A 23,135-nucleotide genomic window follows, 5' to 3' on the forward strand; every position below is an offset into this window, starting at 1 on the left:
TAAATATCAACTTTTAATTTTAAACCATAAAAAAATGGAAGATAGAAAAAGTATCAAATTCTTACTTTTGACTTTTGAATAAAAGTTATAAAAACTGCAACAGAATTTCATTAGCTTTTGAATAAAAGTTATAGAAGCTGAAATAGAATTTCATATTCACAGACACTTGAGTATTTTCATGTAACTAGAAGCTAATAAGCATTTAGTAGAAGTTCTACCAAACACTTCCTAAGAGCATAAGCAAAAATATAAGCTGGAAAAGCTAAAACAAATCCATAGCATCATGTGGTAGTCTTTCCACGTCTTCTTGTGTTAGGAGAGTTTTCTTGCCCCCACAGCCTGCCTTATCGTAAGGTTGGGCCATCCTTCGAAGGAACTTTAACCATGCAAAAACGAAAGACAGTATAAACATCTTTTGCAAAATGTATCAGATACAGAAAGATTGAAATATCCATGTAATTTTAAGATGAAATATGTTAGATAAAAGCATCAAAAAACAACACCTCGACAAGAACCAATTATTCATGAATTATGTACAGTTAACTGATAAAGTTGCGACAACACAGTTGGATCTTTGGAGCTAAAAGAAGCCAAGTACGGTAAATAGGAAGAAATTTTAATTAGAATCACTGTTATCAGTAATTTGGTATCAATTCTTCAAAACTAAATCTTGAAAAATGGAACTGTAAACTTACCTCTCGTGCTATGCGCACAGCCATATCAGTGCTAAGATTAAGATGTGCATCACGTAAATGTGACAGTATCCAACCAGGCAATTTAGAGTGTTTATCACGACGGTTATATCTGCAGAAGCATTGAAGGCGTCAATGGCCAGAGAGACATACAAAACTGTGCATTTGAGGGATAACAAATAAGAGAGCAACATTATTACACGCAAGAGAGATATGACCTACTTTAGTATAATTTCAATTCTTGAAAACAGGCTTGAAAACAGAGTACAGTATAGTCACATGGAGAATTGTGGATTATCAATAAATATATAAAGGGCTTCGAATTACCAACTTGAGTATTTTGAGCCATGTGGTTATGGTCACGAAGCGTTGGACCCCGTGGTTATTTTGATATGATCAACCAAGTCAAGTTAAATCCTGTTTGATTTTGATCCCTGTATCTAAGTGTGCAGGAGCTTAGGAGCACAGGAAGTCGAGCAGAAGACATAGTTGGTGAGAAGGACGACACGGGAAGGGAGTCGACAGACTCGGTACGCCCGAGGGACGAAAGAACTGCGGAAGAGTACACCGGTGGACGAGAAGAACGTACGCGACATTCGAGGGACGAGAAGCCGGAGTGGAAGCCTGCTTGAGGAGAAGACCGGAAATTGGGTTCGGGTAAGCCCTATTTCGGTTGACCGCAATCACCCAAGCGAACGAAACAACGGAAGAACCAAAAGAAGACTGGAACAATTTATACCCTGCAGGTGGAGGACGCCCTCCATGTGGCATAGAGGGCGCCCTCCATACTTATGGAGTGTGCCCTCAACCCAATTTTTTAGCCGTTGTATCAAAGTTGAAAATAGTAGCTAAGAGTATACTCGGTGAATCAAAGGGGCATGCACCACTAAGTAAAGAATCTTGGTGGTGGAATGAGAAAGTACAAAAGAAAGTGAAGGAAAAACGAATAGCTTATAAGGAATTATATATTTGTAAAACGAGGAAAACTTAAAAAAATATACAATAGCCAAGAAAGAAGCTAAGAAAGTAGTGAGTGAAGCAAAAAATGAAACTTTTGAACGCTTAAAAATTGGATACAAAAGAAGGGGAAAGAAACATTTAAAGAATAGCTAAAGTGAGAGAAAGGAAAACAAGAGATCTTAGCCAAATCAAATGTATTAAAGATGAATGTAATAGGGTATTAGTAAATGATGGAGAAATAAAAGAGCGGTGGAAGAGGTATTTTCATCAACTTTTTAATGAAGGTTTAGGTGACCAACTTAACTTAGGTAATTTAATTAGGTTAAATGAGCATAGAAATTTTAATTTTTATCGTAGAATTCAAACTTTAGAAGTAAAACAAACTTTAAATGAGATGCACAATGGAAAAGCCGTTGGACCAGATGATATTCCGATAGAAGTATGGAAGTGCTTAGGGAAACAAGGTATTGAATGACTTACAAAATTATTTAACATGATATTGAAAACGAAAAGAATGCCTGATCAATGGAGGATAAGTACTCTAGTTCCCTTATATAAGAATAAGGGAGACATACAAAATTGTGCAAACTATAGGGGTATTATACTAATGAGTCATACTATGAAACTTTGGGAAAAAGTAATAGAAAAAAGTTTAAGGAAGGAGACCACAGTGACAGAAAATCAATTTGGGTTCATGCCTGGAAGGTCGACAATAGAAGCTATACATCTCCTTAGATAATTACTTGAAAAATATCGGGAGTAAAAACAAGATCTACACATGGTATTCATTGACTTAAAAAAGCTTATGATAGAATCCCAAGAGAAATTATATGGAGAATTTTAGAAAAGAGAGGTGTTAGCGTAACATATATTGAACTAATTAAGGATATGTATGAGGATGTAACGACCAGAGTAAACACTTCAGGCGGAGTAACTGAAGCATTTCCAATAAAGATAGGGTTACATCAAGGATCAGCCCTAAATCCCTATCTTTTTACACTAATTATGGACGAACTCACTGCGCACATTCAAGACACAGTACCGTGGTGCATGTTGTTTGCAGATGATATTATTTTGGTAGATGAGACACGTGAAGGAGAAAATGCTAAGCTAGAATCTTGGAGGGAAACACTAGAAGGGAAAGGTTTTAAGCTTAGTAGATTAAAGACAGAATATATGGAATTTAAGTTTAGCAATATTAGAAGTAATGAAACAATTGTTAAGATAGGAGAGGACGAGTTGCCTGGAACCGAGAGATTTAAATATTTAGGATCATTTTTACAAAATGATGGAGAGATTGAGAGAGATGTCTTACATAAAATACAAGCAAGATGGGTGAAATGGAGGGGAGCGTCGGGTGTTTTATGTGACCGTAAAGTACATCTTAAACTTAAAGGTAAGTTCTATAAAACCGCAGTTAGACCTGCTATGTTACATGAGCATAAAATGAGAGTTGTAAAGATGAGGATGTTAAGGTGGCTGTGTGGACATACGAAGATGGACAAAATAAGGAATGAGAGCATTAGAGAGAAAGTCGGAGTTGCATCTATTGAGGACAAACTCCGAGAGACACGTTTAAGATAGTACGGATATGTACTTAGACGACCAATAAATGTTCCAGTTAGGCGATGTGAAACTATGATAAATATGCATATCAAACGAGGAAGAGGACGACCAAAAAACACTTGGTTAGCAACAATAAAATAAGATAAAATTTATTTAAATATAGATGATGATATAATAGGAGATAGGGCTCAATGACGTAAAAGGATTCATACAGCCGACCCCACCTAGTGGGAAAAGACTTGGTTGTTGTTGTTGTTGTGTTGTTGCAGCGGATAAAACCTTATCCGCTGCTGCCACACTGGAGAACCCTCCATGCCCTTGGGAGGTGCCCTCAAGCTGCGGATAGAGTTTCCAGGAGCTAAAAAAGGGCCATGGAGCTAGGGAATAAGAAATCAACTTTTGTATTAACTTCCTAGCAACTGTTCGAGCTTTCAGTGTGTGTAAAAGGCTTCTCCGCCTTCAGAGAAAGGAGATTCTTAGTGAGCTTTGCAACTGCTTTGAATTAACAACCACCTATGTTGTAGCCAAGTCAATCCCGAATCTCTTCCTCAATTTTGTCATTTTTATTTTATTATTGTTGTTGCACTTTAAGAAGAGTTGAAAGAACGAGGAGGGTATCTTTTTCTATTTCAGGCAATTCACCCCTCCCCTCTTGCTGGCCCGTTGCACCAACAAGTGATATCAGAGCCCAACCGCCTCAGAAGAATTAATCGTCGTCTGAAGCAACAAGATCAAGACGATGGTCGGACCAATAATCTTCCCACCTAAATTCGAAAGAGATTTTACGTCGTGGAAGAAACGAATGGAGGTATTTTTCAAAATCAATTTTGAAATATTATTAATAATTAAATATGATTTTGTAGCTCCCAAAAACCCCTAAGGAGAAGAAAAAGAAGAGTATCATTGGACCAAGAAGGAGCAAGCAGATTTCGTAGCGAACGGACGAGCCGAGTTCCACTTGCTTAGTGTGATTCCACCCTAGGAAGTAAATCGGATCGGAAATAACAACTCCGCGAAAAAGCTTTGGGAAAGGTTCTTGGAGTTGCACGAAGGGACTTCCGAAACAAAGCTCGCGAAACAGGACATGCTCCGGAATCAACTGACGAACCTCCGGATGGAAGAATGAGAGTCAGTAGGACAACTACACGGACGAATCAAGGAACTGATCACAGGACTAACAAACCTCGAAGAAACGGTAACGAATCGGGATACACAAAGGTATGCTCTAAATGCGTTCCCAAGAACACCTGAATGGATATCTATAGTAGACACCTACTACATATCCAAGGATCTCGAGATAAGTACGTTAAAAAGTCTTTTCTCTACTTTCGAATTACACGAATCTCGGTGTGCAGGATAAAGAAAAGAACCGAGTCAGAACATTGCCTTGAAGGCAAGGACAAACAATTCAGACTCCGACGAATCAATCAGTGAAAATGAAGCAGCCCTTATGGTAAGAAAATTTAATAAATTTATTCGATCTAATAAATTTAAATCACAGACAAAGAGGGATTACCGAAACAAAAGAAAGATCCGATGCTACAACTACAACGAAGGACACATCAAGGATGACTGCCCAAAATTGAAGAAAGGAGACAAAGAGAAAGATAAAAGACCAACATCCTCCAAATACAAGACCCTGAAGGCCACATGGGATGATTCATCATCCTCCGATTCCGATGTAGCAGCCTTCTCGGGACTAGTTCTAATGGCCAACCATCAAGTGGAAGAAGAAACCAGCTCAGAAATGAGCATCGATGAAGGGGGAGGATCAGAAGAAGAAAGCTACGATGAAAGGGGAGCATCGGAAATTGAGGTAAATAAGGTACGTGCTCTGTCTCCTAAGTAGTCTTTTAAGTTTATCTAAGTTCTTGGTAAAACTAGAAAAAGAGAACGTTGATTTAAAAGGACAGTTAAACAATTTAAAATATGAAAATGATAACTTGAAACTGCAAATCGACGGCCTACAAAAAAATACATGTTTGAAAAATAACTTTAAAAAATCAAAACTTAGAATTTATGAAAAGTTAAACTAGTACATTAGAAAACATTAAGGATAACATAGAAAAATACCTAGAGGATATGTACCCCCCAGATATTTAACCAACCTAGTAAGAAAGAACCTATATTGGGTTCCAAAATCGTATTTAGTTAAAAAAATTTTAATTTAAGGCTTTCAGAAAAATTAAATGTCTAAATTCCTTAAAAAGCTTTGTCTAGAAGTGGTTGATGAACCAATAACCAAGAAGGCCTAGTGCCTCGCCACTGAAAGCCGATTATCGAATTGAATATTTAATTGACAAACTGATAATCATGTGATTAAGATAATACTTTTAAATCCTTATCAATTATTTGAAAATTTCATAACTTAAAAATTGTTTTAAAATTTTTTAATATTTTTTATTATCTAAAAATTTCTAAATTTTTTTTTAGAAAATCATTAACTTGGAAATTTGTATCTAATACAAGCGTTTTTTTTTATGTGATCAAAGGGGAAGAAATAGGTACAAATTCTAGGGGAATTAGGGAGAGTTAAGTTTTTTTTATTTAAGATTTTTTTTCAATTTGAATTACATTTTATGTTGCAATTTCTTTTATTGCAAATTTAGGCTTAAAATGTTTATTTTTCAATTACTACTTATTTGTTTTTACCTAACTTGAACCTGGATTGATGCAAAAGGGGGAGATTGTTGGACCTCGTGGTTGTTTTGATGTGATCAACCAAGTTAAGTTAGGTCCTGTTTGGTTTTGATCCCTGTGTCTAAGTGTGCAGGAGCTTAGGACCACAGGAAGTTGAGTGAAAGGCGCAACTGGTGAGAAGGACGGCACGAGAAAGGAGCCGACGAGCTCGGTGCGTCCGAGGGATGAAAGAGCTGCAGAAGAGTACACCAGTGGACGAGAAGAACGTACGTGACATTCGAGGGACGAGAAGCCGGAGCGGAAGCCTGCTCGAGGAGAAGGTCTGAAATTGGGTTCGGGTGAACTCTATTTCGGTTGGCCGCAATCACCCAAGCGAACGGAGCAGTGGAAGAACCAAAGGAAGGCTAGAGCAATTTATACCTTGCAAGTGGAGGGCACCCTCCATGAGGTATAGAAGGCGCCTTCCATGTGGCATAGAGGGCGCCCTCCATGAGGCATAGAGAGCACCCTCTATGCTTATGGAGGAGGCCCTCGACCCAGTTTTTTAGCCGTTGCAGCGGATAAAACCTTATCCGCTGCCCCCACGCTGGAGGCACCCTCCATGCCCTTGGGAGGCACCCTCAAGCTGTAAATAGAGTTTCCAGAAGCTATAAAAAGGGCCCTGGAGCTAGGGAATAAGAAATCAACTCTTGTATTAACCTCCTAGCAACTGTTCGAGCTTTCATTGTGTGTAAAAGACTTCTCCGCCTTCAGAGAAAGGAGATTCTTAGTGAGCTTTGCAACCGCCTTGGATTAACAACCACCTAGGTTGTAACCAAGTCAATCCCGAGTCTCTTCCTCAGTTTTGTCATTTTTATTTTATTATTGTTGTTGCACTTTAAGAAGAGTTGAAAGAACGAGGAGGGTATCTTTTTCTGTTTCAGGAAATTCACCCCTCCTCTTACCGGCCCGCTGCGCCAACATGAAGAATTGTGGATTATCAATAAATATATAAAGGGCTTAGAATTACCAACTTGAGCATTTTGAGCCATGTGGTTATGGCAATGAAGTTATCAAACAAGTTCTGTTGGATCCGCTCATGGCATACCCTGAGAAAGATTTTAAAACTTCCCAAACATTTTTCATTAAGACATTTAGTACTCTAGTACACACGCACTATTTCCAAAAATGGATTTCTGACTTCCAAATGTGACTTCTAGGCTAGTCATTGTTGTCTATGATGACTAATATTACACCTCGCTAACATATTTAAAAATTGGGAGGATGATCCACCAACAGATTTTCAATAGAGCATTTATCAAGTAGACAGCAACCTATTAGAAGATGAGCAAGTGTACAGATGAAGAGGGAAAAGCCTCCAAACACACGAGTGACTAGATGCTGCAACCAAATGAGACGCTAAATATTTTGCATCATGATGAGATCAGATGCAGCCTATTTCAGGCCATACAGTCATCAAGATACACAATAATTCTTCTAAATGTTCAAAAGGTGAAATAGATGGTTATGCAGATTTCCAAAACCTTATTCTTAGCTTCTAAATTTTGTTATTATTTCCTCAACTTGTCCCCCTCATGATTGGCACTTGTGTAATTTTTATGTTAATTTTCCTTCTTTCTCCCCCCTCCCCCTCTTTTAATAAACCCAGACTTAGGATAGTCAAGTTTGAGCAAATAAATCATCAGCTTGATGAAGGATGTTATAGCGTACAAGTGTTCGGTTAATCCAATTACTTATGGAATCCAGCAGCCTATATGATTGTGATACACGTTACAAATTTATTTGATTTCTCATGTTATGCAGGTAACATATAGAGTTAGTCCCAAATGTTGTGTCTTCAAGTTTCATCCCAATGTTCACTTGTCTTACCTCTAGTGCATTATTCTACTTTCTTTTGTTGATAAAATCTCTCAGAATTCAAGAAATGAAAATAAATGATTTAATTAAATTGTCAACAAAATAAGTTACCTTTGATCAGCAAATATCATCATCCCATAATCTGCTTTTGAACGAATTACACGGCCAACACATTGTGCAGCTTGCCTCTGTTTCAAAATAAATAACAACATGCCTCGTGGTCAAACTAAACATACCACACGATCATGACTTATGCAATAGCTAATTGTATAAGACCTGAATAAAAGGGCCAAATTGGACATACCAAAGCATCAAAAGTAAGAAAATCACCCTCTTTTATCTGGAATGTCTCACGCAAATACTCTAACCTAGCGAGCAAAATTCTGGAAAAAAAAAACAAAATGTATTTGAATTCCTCAGCTACATTAAAAAAATGGTAATTGAAAATAAAAACAAACAGAGCCACAAGCGTTGCAGTATGTGACAAGAATAAGGTCATTTTCAGCACCATCTACATCAATTTATTAAAAGAAACAAATGACTATAACAATGATAATGCATTCTCATTATGTCAAATAAATGAATTGATGCAAAAGACAGGCTAAATATTTTAAAAGAAAAATGGTTATCCCTGTAGCCCTTGGTTTAGTATGTGTGGTTCAGAGATAACTGCAGTGATTGTAGTCTTTAGTTTACACAAAAATTCACAAAACTAGATTTACTATGTCTAAAGAGAGGAAAGATAAGGAAGAGTGTTGGGGGAGGAAAGAGGTGAAGAAAGAGAGTGGAGAAGAACAATTCCTTTTGTTTTATCTACTTGAAAAGGAGATGGAAAAAAAAATGAGATAAAATGGCAAGTTTAACACTTTGATTGTTATTTCCAAGACATGAAATGTTAAACTACTGTTTCCAACCGTTTTCCACTCTTTTTCCCCTGTTACACCCATTTTGGAAGGAATCAAAGGTGAGGAAAAAAGAGCCAAGTTGTTCCCTTCTTTACCCTTTTTGTCCTACCACCTAAGTAGACAAGGGAAATGATTACTATCCCTCCTCCCTTGCTTCTATTTGAGCTCCCATCTTCTCAAGTAGAGACAGCTTTAAGGTAGCAAAAGAACCATGCAAGGAAAATAAGAATAGGAATGGCCTCGGTAAAGCACACAAAGTGTCAAATTAGAAATATTGCCAATGAAAACTATCACTCCTTAATTCATACAACATCCAAAGTGATGATTGAGCAAAGATGTTTCAGAATCTCCTCATTCCAATCAATCAAACTAGAGAAGCTAGATGGGAAGGGTCCATATTTAGTGATGACATGACAATTAACCTTAAAATTACCTGCTCTTTGTGTACTGGAAAGGAACTCCAAACATGATAACAAGTCTTCCATAGTGTCGATCAAAATCTATACCTTCAGCAACTTTACCCCTGCAATAGCATATTAATTAACTCTTAATATTGAGTTCTTAGTACAGATACCAAGATGAAAGCATACACTGAAATGTGCATCTGAAATAAGACAAACATACAATAATATATAATTAGATTGTTACTAGCAAAAACTAATCCAAGAAGTTGAAAGTTCTCATTAAATGACATGCTTTTTTCACACAGGAGATAACCTAGTATGTCTGGATTTCTGTAACTACAATATTCTTTATTTATCTGTTCCGTCTTCAGACTGCTAAGTTAGTGGATCACCAAACTATAAAATACGTTATGTGACAAATAATTAATATACTCATCTTAATATATTCATATTTTACTATTTAGTAGGAACTTTTGTATAGCATTTCAAAATTTGCAATATCTAGTTTGTTGTTCTTTGGTGTTTTAAATGTAACATAGCTTTGTTAGTTTATTAACATTATTTCGATTTCAGTAAACAATCTTATTATTTTCTTTATATCTTTCGCCTTATTAATGGTAAGTTATGGCTTCTCAATAGAATGTCATTGATAACTTAATCAGTTATGTTTATAAAGTGCATAAATGGACTGTGTATCCTCTCATATACACACCTCCCCATTGTTTTTATTTACCTCACATCTCATCCGTAAACATTGGAGTAGAGTTTTTTTTTCCCTTTTTTTTGGCTTTCTTCACAGCAGCAAATTTGTTACTTCATAGTACTTCTGAAGCTCCACTAAAGCAGACACATCAGCAGCTACACACTATTATGCTACTCAAGGTTTAAAATTTCAATCCGTGCCAAGGTTTTAGTTCCAGACAGAAACGATACGATTTTGATATCGTATCATGCCATGCCGATACTGTTTCGGTATTTTTTTTATTTATATATAGTAATTATTAAATAAATATATTTATTGTGTATAATTTAAAAATAAGTTGTATATTGATTTTATGTAAGTTCTCAATTATTAAACAACTTAATATTGTTAGAAACATAATTAAATATAGTTTTCTTTAAATAAAATTGATCTATCAATAGATATATCATAATTATATAAATTAACTATTTATTTATTTATTTAAATAATATATATTTAAAATAGTAAAAAAAGATCAAAATATCAATTAAATAGTAAAACAGTAAAAATATACAAAATAATAAAAAAAATCAAAATATAAATCTAATTTATTATAATTTTTTAGAACTTTTAAATGAAATTTAAAATAATAAAAAATATTAGAATATAAATCTGAATTATTATATTTTTTTAGCATTTTTAAATGAAATTTAAAACATTAAAAAAACAAATTTTCAGAATATTAATTTAAAAAATTTATTAAAAAAAATAATTTTAAATATATTTTTTTATATATTTCATTGAGATAATATAATTAGGGTTTATAAAATCCTGTTCGAAATATCACACGTAATTAGAGAATTGTTTAAATTAATTAAATTGAAAAGGGTTAATTTTTTATCGGTAAAAATAGGAACATTGAGCGGGAGTCCGGCACCGTCTGCAACGCATCCAGGACACGATCCTTGTGAGAAGCGTAGTCAGAGGTGTGTGAAATGCCTCCGGGCCATTTGCGAAGAGGGGAAATAATACTTGTTCGAAGAGTGGTCGCCACTCTTGCTGCTCACCATCGCCTCGTAGCTGCTGATCTCCTTGATCTCCGGTGCCTCCCTGCTTTATATAGGTTTTTTTATTAATCGATCACAACAAAAGAAATCGATTCCTTCTATCGCGCAATTAATCGATAGCTTGTTGTTGCGGACAGGCGCTCGATTCCGTCTGTCAGGAGTCTGTCACGTGTGACGCATGAAATTAGCGCGCACTCGGTGCCGATTTCGCTTCAGTGATAGAACGGTAAAAACTATCCGTGCCAAGCGGCACAAAACGCTATTTCACTCCTTGGTGCTACTACATATGACTCCATGTCAATGGAGAGAACTCCTCAATTGCAACACCTTTTACCCCATTTCCTCTCCCATGTCTTTCTCATTTCCTCTTTCCTTCTTGCAGAAACAAACTAAATCCATTTCTTCAACCAATGCTCTGTATGCTGTTGTCAATTGAAGCTTAACTTTAGTTGCCCTATGTCATACTTTCAATTGATTGTCAAAGATAATAGTCAATCAAATAGACCAATTTGCTGGGAAAATTCAAATCAGCATCTCATTAATCTAAAATAGAAATCAGTCAATTCTCAATACTGTGTTGCATATGAAATATTTAGCAAGAACTATCTTCAACGGAGCATTATCAATAAAAATGATTAATTTTGTATAATCAGTTTGGATTTGGAAACACATCATTTTTGGAATTGGTTTTGATTTTTGAGTAAAGAGGACAAAGGAATAGAGGTTGTTACTAATACTATCTCATTCCCTCTCAATCCTAACATCAAAGGTGAGGGACCGGCCTAGATACATGTAGAATCCCCTGAGAAAACTTAATCCAATCCAAAATGTCAAGACACTGAAAAGAGACCCCTTTGATACTTGAGCAAGCCAATAGGACCTCACTTGATCATTGGAAGTAAAGGATGAGATTCTTTTACTCTCATTATTTATTTTTTTAAAAAAATACTAATGCCAGAATGATACTATCATTGACCAAGAGCAATTGAAGAAACGTCCTAGATAAACTGAGAGAAGTGACTATAACCCTTCTGAAGGAAAGCTGTTTCTCACAAGTCCAAGGTATCTTTTTCATTTTGATGAGAAACTTTATTCAGCAGCGCACTTTTAGCAACCAACACCAAAAAAATACAAAAAGGGTTTTTGGTGTTTGAAGATACCTAGGAACACATTGTTGGCGACTAAAAATCTCTTAAATGGCATAATGGAACACAAGTCATCAGCAACACCTATAGAAATAATGTATATGCCAATTCTTTAGTGTTGCCACCAAGATTGAGAGATCGAGATACTACTTAAACACTGATAGTAAGTTTGCAAGTTTCCAGACTAATTTTGCTCCTAGTTGTGAACCAAATCATTTAGATCAATTTAGGCAATGGAATATAAATCTTAAGATCCAAATGACAATTTTGATAGCCATGGTTGCCTCCCACACATCTACATGATTTCTCACACTCCGCAACTCCATTGACCCGAATCCATATTCCACTATAAACTGAACTATGAAACCATCCGACAAATCAAAGGCTACAACAATGTGAAGAGCATAGAGAAAGAAAGACCATCAAATGCATTGTTATGCAGGATAGTTGGCAAGATATATCATTCAACTGTATGTAATAGGGAAATACACTAAAAAAAAGTCCAACTTATCTAGTGAAACTAAAAAGATCAACTTAGATAACGAACATAAATGCATCTTAATCATGAGCCTTGTACCATACCTAAAACAATTTAAGACTAATGAAGGATAAGCATATTTCCATTTCCCTACAGAGTAGTTCTTCAAAGATTTCAGAATTTCATAAAAATTGTCAAATATTATGCAATTGGAATATTGGATAATAACTCAATTTGTGTCATATACCAAAATTTTTATATTATAAATAGTAGCACATTGTCTTAATCAAACAGCTAAAAAAAGTTAAAGACATATCCACTTCAGTTTCCATTAGTAAAAAGAAAAACAAGATGTTAAATGTTATTCTACCACACAGTGAAAGGGTTGAATGTAGTAGTTCTAGAAGCTTTCTACCATGTTTACTGTCTTAACACCCTCAAAGTGTAGAAGTATACATAAAAAAAATCTCAAATTACCTTAATTCCTTGAGCTAATTATGCAATAAGATGATCAAAACAATATTAAAGTATCTCAAAATGCAATGAATTCATCATGGCAAGGAATAAAGAAATAATAACTCAAGGTTACAATAACAACATCATTGAAATCTAGTGTTGTACCAACTATTTGAGGTCAGCTACATGAATCTTTTCTTAACTAAATATTGATTAATGCTTTCTTTCACCAACAAGAAAATGTACATAATCTGGAAAAAAAAGAGTCTAAGTGACTGCAAATTTATCAAAAAAGCAATGTTCATGTTAAGCCACTTGATTTAACTTTTAGCATCCTGCAAGCTATAAATAACTGAAAATATGAACATAGAGAAGCAGAGCCACTAGCCAAAGTCTTGACGGAATAGGTGTTTATTAGTATTCATTCATTCATTGCCAAGGAGATGCAAACAGAAAAATGTTAATGAAAAAGAACAAAGTGAAAAAATACCTTGCAACTGAGAGAAATACAGCCCCTCGTCCACAATCACATGCTCTACGATAGTTATCGAGGGCCAGTGTAGTCTCTACTACATCTTGAGTTTCAATAAATACTAGCTTATGTTGCATCACATCCTGCAGAAACACTTGTTAGAAATAGCATTTAAGTAGGTTGTTCTTTACATATGGATCAAAATCCACCTGTAAAATTCCCATTTCATTCCAACTGTTAATGATTCCATCCATATAGGAGTAACTAACAAAGAAACAGACAATGCCATCTGGAACTGCAGAAACCATCTCCAGCAATAATTTTCCATAATTCCTCACAACTGCTTCTTCTGTACGAATGCCAAATTGTGTAGTTATTTGCGCCTGGTCACTGCAACATAGATTATGAACTCATGATGTGGATCTTTCACCAGAACCACTAACAAAAGTAAGAATCTAAAATGTTTGGACACGTACAATGAAAGAAAACTGAAAAGTTCCATGTCTCAAACACCCAAAAATAGTAATAATGCAGTGTGTAGGACTTTTCCTTTCTTTTAAAGTTCTATTTGAGCATGAGGCTTATGTTCCAGGGGCATCCAAGAACATAACTATAAAAACTCCTAAAAGGAGGATTTGTTAGGTTTAGATTGGGGTCCATTTTGAGCCCGACTAGGGACGGAACCGCCGGCTTGTTAGAAATAATCTCAATAGCATAAGGACACCTCTGAAAATAACAATAAAGGAAGGATCTGAAACCTTTTTTAAAAACATGGTATATGATTATTCCCTTAGCCGGACCCACCTAGTGGGATAAGACATGGTTGTTGTTGTTGTTGTTGTGTATCATTGTTCCCTCTACAATTAGAACATTGTACATCAACTTTAAATAAATACTAAAACATTTCCCTCTACCTTTGGCATCTTTTTACTTTCAAAATTTTATTAAATAACTTTGCAACCAAATTATATCATCTCCTAAATTCTAACAAACTTAAATACGAATATCATCCAAACAAACACTTTTACCTGCCTTCATTTTCTTTAACCTACCTTCTATAATTCCTAAATTTGATACAATTTTTAGAAACTAAAACCATTTATTTTGTAGAGTGCTCATTGAATAGTTTTTAAAATCTTTGTCATCTCTCCTTAATTGCTTTATCATAAAAAAAAAACATTTGAATTTTCATCTTTAACGCATCCAACATTATTTAGATCTTTACATTTGTTGTGCGAGTACCAAGGTAATATTGATATAGATTTGTGATACTTAACTGTGATATCAATATTCTTGTGCATGCCTATTTACATAATACTAATTATGAAGTGGTGAACCATATCCCTTTGTGGGATACCAAATCATGAAGTGTGATAAATAATAAATTTTGAGAAAAGCATAGAACTTCAAATAGAATAATGAACAGTTTAGAGAAAGTAAGCAGAACTTATGGCATATTATTGCATTCAGACATGTAACAGCACAATAGAACGTTACAACATTGCAGTTATACCTTCCACGTGTTAGAATCATTGGGCATATGCAATCCCTTGTCAAAGACATAGTAAAGCTTCTACTTATGACTGGGTTGAAATTTAAGAGACGAGGATATAGGTCAATAGGGCTTAGAGTTCCAGAAGTAATTATGACTGACTGAAAGCGATCAAAGATGGGCTTTATTGCAATAGAAGCGTCATGACAGCTGAGCTGCAATTACAAAACAACCAGTGAATAACATAAAAAAATTTAGTCATTTAGGGAACCAAATAAAGGAGAGAACTAGCCACCTGCAATACTGGGTCAGGAATATGAGGCATCCGCTGATCAAAGGGTTCAATGATTATTGAGAAGCCCCGTGTATATGTACCAATTAGTGTTGCAAAGTCACAAACTGTCTGAATGTGCAGGAACTCATCTGTGTCAGTTATTTCAAGTGTAAGCATGAGTGAGTGCAAGCGATCATAGCAGAATCTAAGCATTTTCTGATCAATTCCAGCCTGGGAATTCACTGAAGCAACAAAGGCAACAGGTCCTTCTGTCTCAACATTTTCTGTTTCCAAACGACCATTCAGATATTGCACCAGCCTTCTTAAAACAGAGAGAAAATGCTCAGCTCTCCTTATATTTCCAGGCACAGCCTCCTTCAAAATGTCATCAGGCAGGGCAGGGTTCCCAAGCCAGGCATCAGTTACTAAAGGAAAAAGGACGTGTATGTCACAAATAGCCAAAAGCAAATCCAAACCCATGGATCTCAAATATAAAAACTATGCTAGGAAACGTACGAGCTAAATTTCCTCTCTGTGCTAGTCCTTCCAAAAGTCTATTGTATTCTGTGCGCAGTCTGGTAGCATCTGTTGCCTTAAACCTTCCTAACAAATGAAGCTTACATCATATTCAGCAATTATCATTTTAAAAGTGCATGGAGAAACACAACCAAGCATTACTTAAAACAAATGTTTGTTTCTCTTTTAAAGCTTTAACGCAACCAAGCTTATCCAGTATTAAAGTAGGTAGCAAGGCAAGAATCAAAAACAAATCATTCTGGCTCTGAAGTGAGAAAGAATTTGAAAAAAAACAAGAATCATATGAATTTATCAGTATTGCATGTTTGTTGACAAAGGATTTAGAACAGAATTAAAGAAGAGTGTGATATGATAGCCATCAAAACCTCAAACTTAAAAAGACAGTAAAATGAGGATAAAATAAAATAAAAAAAATTGGATTACCTATCGATCTCCTGAGTCATGCGGTTGAGATTTCTGGCTGCGCCGTCTAGTGTCTGCCTTCGGACGCTGACGCTGAGAGCCTCGATGCACACATTGTCGATGTTGTGAGCCTCGTCAAACACGACGACACACTCCTTCTGCATCTCCTTGGATATAATGCTAGCGACCTTAGGGTCCAGTAAGTATTGGTAACTATAGACCACGACATTGGCGTGGTGGATGGTCTGCCGCGCGAGGAAGTAGGGGCACCATCCCCTTTCTCTACCGACTGCACGGAGGTCCTGGAGCGAGTACACTCCGGAAGGAAGCAAGACGGCCGCATTAGACGAGGAAGCGGCACGGTCGAAGCTTTCAAAGAAGTCGCAGGTAGGAACGGCAGGATTCTCGGCGGCGGAGGCCCGGACCCAGCTGGCCGTGAGGCGGCGACAGGCGGAGTCGACGGAGTCACGGGAGGCTGCAGAGAGTGCGATGGGGTTGATGCATAGGTTCTTCCGAGAGGATAGTCCGAGAGCTAGGAGGGAGCTGCGAAGTTCGGAGGGAAGGTGGGAGAGGAAGAGGCGGAGTTCGGCGAGGATTTTCTCCATTTCGTGGACGGTTCGGGTGCAGTAGATAAGCTTAAGCGGACCACGGTTGCTGGCACGGGAAAGGGAATAGCTGATGATGAGGGAGAGTAGGGCAACGGTCTTGCCGGTGCCGGTGGGCATCTCGAGGAGGCAGTGACCGCGGGCATCGAGGGTGCGCTTCAGCTCCACCATGTACTCGTACTGCTCCGGATAGATATGTTCGTAGGGGAAGTACACTGTCACATCGTCGATCTTGAACTTCATCTTTGCTTCTTCCACTGCTGTCAATTTGATTGCTTTGAGATCGATAGAAATAAGGGATCTTGTTCGTGTTTTTGATCTCGATAACGGCGGCTAGATGGTTAGGGTTGCGAAGTGAGGAGGCGGAAGAGAAGGAGGAGGAAGAATAAGAAGGAGAGGAGGAGAAGCAGGTGGCGGCGGAGGCGGAGCGTATGGCTTTCGCCTTCTAGTTGGGGTTTACAGCGATCGGCGGACGAAACGGAGCTCTTCAATTATATAAAGAACCCTCGAAATTTATTAGTCTTGCGAGATGCCTCTGAATTTTAAGATTATTCAAATGTTTTTTAAAATGTTATAAATTTATCCTTAATTGATCCCGAATAAATGATTTAATAAATATACGATAATAAATTTTTTTAACAATAAATGAGAGAAAAATCCCTAAACACTCCTTATCTTTAAACAAAAAAAATTATTTCCACACTCTCTGTATATAAAGTTTCATTTATTTCAATGTCTTCATACAAATATCATTATCTAATTGTCCCTCATAATTTTTTAAATATAAAAAAAAACCTAAAAATGAATACAATTCCTCTTAAATTTAGCATATTTAATTAAATCTAGTATATTTTCTATCAAATTGAGTATAATTTTTTCTCATTTAATATAATTCCTCATATAAATTCAGCATCATTTAAATAAAATCTAATATATTTTACATCCAATTGAGCACTATTTAAAAAGAATCAAATATATTTTGCATCCAATTAGGTAGAAAAAGAGTTGTACTTAATTTAATAGAAAATATACTAAATTTTAATTAAATATGTTGAATTTAAGAAAAATTATACTCATTTTTGAACTTTTTATACCTAAAAAATATGAAAGACAATTAGGTAAATTGGTATCCATTATGTTTGGGTATGGAGTGAAAAATTGAGTACGATTTTTTTTACTTAATATAATTCCTCCTAAATTTAACATCATTTAAAGAAAATCGAGTATATTTTCCATTCAATTGAGCACTATTTAAAGAGAATCTAATACATTTTTCATCCAATTGAGGTGGAAAAAAAGTCATGCTCAATTTAATACAAAATATACTAGATTTTAGTTTAATGTTCTGAATTTAAGAGGAACTATACTCATTTTTGGACTTTTTATACCTAAAAAATATGAGGGGTAATTAGGTAAGTTGGCATTCATTATGTTAAGTTAGGGAGTAGAAACAAAGTTTTTTTTAGCATTGGGGACTACACGAAAAGTTGTATTTGTGATTAGGGGATGCATGCAAATTTTTCTTTTTTTTAACTCTAATAAAGTAATATATTTCAATTGTCTTTGTTTCACTAAGTCCCTTAATCATGTTAAGATGCCCTTGGTGCGATGGTAAATAAAAGGATGAGTTTTCTAACTCTCAAATCACTCGTGGTGTTGGGTCGTCTCTATAGGAATTATAATAGAATTGTACAAAGCCATTAAATTATACCTCGTTGCGGTGGAATTTGGAGATGAGAGAATGCTGGATGGAGGAAGTCGCCTCTTGCCATTGGAAGAGCAATCACATATACGAAACCGGAAATCCCTTCACAAATCCACAAACCAAATCCTGTAGTCTTGGATGTTCTACTTCCACGGTAAAAATGAATCTCCCGTTCTTCAACTCCTCTCTTGAACCACCCTTGGAGGCTCCCTTTATAATAGAAATTATCCCAGGGGTAAAAGGGATATTTTATCCCAAAGAAAGTGGGTATGCCCACGTTCCCATTTCCTACATCTTCTACTCATCCAAGGTAAGTCACTAAGACTAGTTAGTTACAAAGACTAAATAAGTCATATAGACTATATAAGAGTTTAGTCACAAAGACCATATCAGGAACATCCAATCCATACTTAGATAAAATGATTCATGCAACAGCAAGCACACTGAGCGATAGTCGCTAAAAATATTGTTACATCTTACATGACCGCTCTCTGAGCGATTGATGCTAACAAAGTTATTACACTTTACTTAGCCACTCTTCTAAATAAATCAGAGACACTCTCATAATGGCACATAGTCTCTCTCCTGGTGGTACATATTCGTTATCCAAGAAACATCCAAATTCCCAATGGCACACAATCATTATCTTGAAGATATTCATGTCTTGCTTTTTATCCGATTAAATAATATTAATTTATATTAATATGTGTTGGGGTTGTAAGGTTGCAAACATAGTCTCACATTGAAAACACATGGAAAAAATCATGGGGTTATAAGAAAAAAGATATCTCCATTAGCATGAAGTCTTTTGGGTAGAGCCCAAGAGCAAAATCATGAGGGCTTATGGCCAAAGTGGACAATATCATGTAATTATGGAGATATCTAAATTCCTTTCGATCCTACAATTGGTATCAGAGCCCGGACTGCCAGAAGGTTTAACCGCCGACTGTGCACAAGAGCTATAGTCTGATTGAGTCATGTGGGTACAATATTGACCTTGAACAAAGAAAGTGGAGGCTCCTATGTTCGGATCAAGAGGACCAGACACCAGACAGGAAGTCCTAGTTGTGGCTAGGCAAGGAAGGGGCAGTAGGTCGGGTGGACCGAGGGGTAGGAAGATCTGGTGGGTCGAGGATCGGATGTGGAAAGCCTGTGGTCCTTTGTTTGAGGGGGGGTTGTTGGGATTGCAAGGTTGCAAACATAGTCCCATATTGAAAACACATGAAAAAAATCATGGGTTTATAAGAGAAGATATCTCCATTAGCATGAGGCCTTTTGGGTAGAGCCCAAGAACAAAACCATGAGGGCTTAGGCCCAAAGTAGACAATATCATGCAATTGTGGAGATATCTAAATTCTTTTCGATCCTACAATATGAACATCTCTAATCCCTTATCTTGACTATTATGTCAAGAGCATATTCAATATTCACAATCATTTTTATACATAACAGAAATGAGTCAATCAACGAATAACATCAAAAGATATAAATTTATTTAATCTTTCTTTTTAGCTAGAATCTATTCATTCTAATTAGTCGTTTTCCTAGTTATACTCTATAGACCGAATCATCCATAGTCATAGGATTCATGTTAAAGTAACAGTTACTAATTAAAACTTTAAGCAAACAACTAAATAGTACTCAGGACAAATTAAGATTAACTTATAATCTCAAGGGTCTCACATAGTGGAGAAGTAGAGATTCATTCTCCTACTACCCTTATTATCGCTATAGTACATGTGTTTTAAATCACATGCTGTGATGTTTTTCTCTTTACTCAAAAGAACACATATTTATCTTAAATTTAACATCGTACAAATTTTGATTTAAACACATCTAATGTATAATCCTGAATTTAACTCATAAATTCAAATATGGCTTCTAACAGGTTTAATAAATGGTGGGTTCATTTACTTTGATTATTATTAACACATAAATGATCTCATATTGGCATAATTATCAAGGCGACATTAACTTATGAGTATGTCTCTATTCATAATTACATAAGTTGTCCTATAAGTAATGGTCTTACCTCTATTAATATTTAATAAATAGAGATGATTGTCCATGTGAGTGGACCAATCTCAACCTACCACATGCTTACCGAGAGTTTATCCAAATATAACAAAGACATTTACACTGATCAGATCATGACATTTCATATATCTAATTATCTTTACAAAATGTTATATTTTACGAAGTCCCAAAGACTTCATATATCTTTGAAATAACTCTTTAGGCAATGGCTTAGTAAAAGGATCTATAAGCATAGCACGTGTAGGAACATACTCAAGAATTACCTTTCCTTTAGCCATAATATCCCTCACAAAATTATACTTAATTTCTACATGCTTACCTTTACTGTGATATTTGGAATCCTTCGAGAAAGCTATTGCAGCTTGACTATCACAGTAGACGGTTATTGGACTCCCACTGTCATCAGTAATCTTTAGATGCTTTAAGCCTCTTCTTAACCAGGTTTCTTCTTGCACAGCCGCTGAACATGTCACGTATTCAGCTTCCATAGTTGGCAAGGCTATACAAGCCTGTTTCTTACTATTCCATAAGATGACACAACCATTCAGCAAAACATATAACCTGATGTGGATTTTTTTATCATTCATTTCCCTAGCCCAATCTACATCTGAATAGCCTTTCAGACTCATATCTAATCCTTAAAAATAAAGACAATAATTTGTTGTCGCATTCAGTTATCTTAATATCCTTTTTACAACCTTTCAGTGTCTTAGCCTTTGGTTTGACTTGAAGTGACTAATTGAGCTAACAACATAGTTGATATTGGGACATGCATACAACTTAGTGTACATCAAACTACTAATGACACTAGCATTTAATTTTTTATTTATCTCAATTATTTCCTTAGGAGTGTTGGGACTCATACTCTTGTTCAAAATAGTACCTTTCACAATAAGTGTATGTTTTACGTTGTAATTAGACATGTTGAAATGATATAACATCTTATTTATATAAAACTCTTGTGACAGTCCTAAAAGTCTTTTTGAACGATCTCTAATCATCTTCACCCCTAAAACATACTCAATTTCTCCCATATTTGTTGTATCAAATTATGATGATAGTCACTTCTTAACTTCATTTACATACCCTATGTCATTTCCAGCTATCGGTATATCATTAACATATAATGATAAAATGATATACTTTTCTTTTTTCCTTTTCAGGAAAACACAATGATCCTCATTGATTATCTCGAAATCATAAGATAAACAACTTCATTAAATCTTATGTTTCATTGTCTTGACACTTGCTTTAGCCTATATATAGATTTTTTAAGTCTACATACTTTCTTCTCTTGGCCTTCTTCAGCGGCATTACCTCCCAAAAGGATATAGACAGATACTACAGTGGTCCCATTGCTTGATCGAGCGGGGTAGCTATTCGACCGGGACTTCGCTCCGTCCATGGGCAGGTCCCGTTGCTTAGCCGAGCGGGGTAGCCGTTCGGCCTGGAGCCCTCTACTTTGGTAACCTCAGTGGCTCATCCGTGTGGTGACTGTGTAGTAGCATGTCCTCTCTCGTTCGGACCAGCTATCAAGTCTCCGTCGACATCCTGCTACTCCATATTGAGTGTCGGCTGTTGATAAGCCCGTTTTTGTAATGTTACGAGATCAAAAGAATTTAGTACCGAACCCCTTCTAAGCTAATGTAGAATAGAAATGACTCAGGTCATCTCCAATGAATACAACGATAGGATGATAATATAGGATTGCATGTTATTCCTATTTTTGGGGTTTTAATATATAAATAGGGGTTTAAGCTTTGAATCTAAATCTAATAAATGAAAAGCACAAGAATTAAGAAGCTAATCTAATGCATAAATGAAACCTAACTAAATGCCAATTATTAATCTATAACGCATTGTCACACTACGCCATGAGTTTCATCATCAACACAACTATACTAAAGAATGAAATAACAAGACACAATTAAATCTAATCTTAAGCATAGAATAAAATAACAAGACATAGGATAAATTTGATCTAACGCTTCAATTTAAACCCTAACTTAAACTTAACAACCTAACAATTAACCAAGCACAAATTAAACATAAATTAAACTTTAACAAGGAAATGAAATGCTAGTTTACTTGCTAAAACATAACAAACATCAAAAGAAATATGTTCTGGCTGTAAAATCAGTAATAAAAAGAATTAAAAGGATAAACCGTTCCAATCTCACAATCAATCTAACCCAAACAACACTTCTTGCCGTCACGCAAGAAGCCGGAGACGAGAAAGGCCAACTCCGGTCATCAGTGGAGAGTCTCAGCTGTGCCTCGGTTCTAGGTTTGCTCAACAATACCGGCGGAACACCTTCGGTAAGCTGGAAACATCCCAAAACCTATACTCGGCCCGAAATCTGGAAATTTGGAAATCTGAATCTCGGAATCTGGATGGGAGCTGTGGATTGCGGATAATCGTCGGATGAAGCTCAGGAACACTGGAGGAACGCCGCCAGATGTTGCTAATGGAAGATGGACTCATAGATTGGAGGAACACCGCCGAATCTGAGGAGAACAGGGGATTATCGAGAGCAGAATTCCGCCGGAGGGAACGCCCGCCGATGGCTCCAGATGATCGGGAACTAGCTACCGTGAAGCTCTGCACTGATGTCGAAGCTTGAGAAGTTGATCGGAGAAGGGAAACGGGGTTGGAACTCGCTGGAGATGTCATGCGACACGAAGAACAGTGCGAAGGAGATCGACACCAACGAAGCTACTGTAGCTTCTATTTTAAATCAGATCTAGATCTGAACGGA

The 23,135-nt window shown here is 36.2% G+C and overlaps 1 protein-coding gene across 1 annotated transcript; it reads right to left on the bottom strand.

The window, feature by feature from the left end:
* Positions 1–96: 96 nt before the first annotated feature.
* On the bottom strand, positions 97–17,136 carry LOC121985655 (general transcription and DNA repair factor IIH helicase subunit XPD-like). The gene is made up of 11 exons (XM_042539241.1): positions 16,051–17,136; positions 15,607–15,689; positions 15,112–15,515; positions 14,838–15,031; positions 13,534–13,714; positions 13,343–13,467; positions 9,054–9,143; positions 8,020–8,098; positions 7,827–7,903; positions 696–804; positions 97–376 (listed from the first exon to the last, which is right to left on the bottom strand). Exons 1-11 carry the CDS (start codon positions 16,875–16,877, stop codon positions 263–265), a joined length of 2,283 nt encoding a protein of 760 aa, XP_042395175.1. The 5' UTR covers positions 16,878–17,136; the 3' UTR covers positions 97–262.
* Between the last annotated feature and the right edge of the window lie 5,999 nt (positions 17,137–23,135).

Source organism: Zingiber officinale, chromosome 5B (assembly GCF_018446385.1).
Source record: "Zingiber officinale cultivar Zhangliang chromosome 5B, Zo_v1.1, whole genome shotgun sequence".
NCBI lineage: Eukaryota > Viridiplantae > Streptophyta > Magnoliopsida > Zingiberales > Zingiberaceae > Zingiber > Zingiber officinale.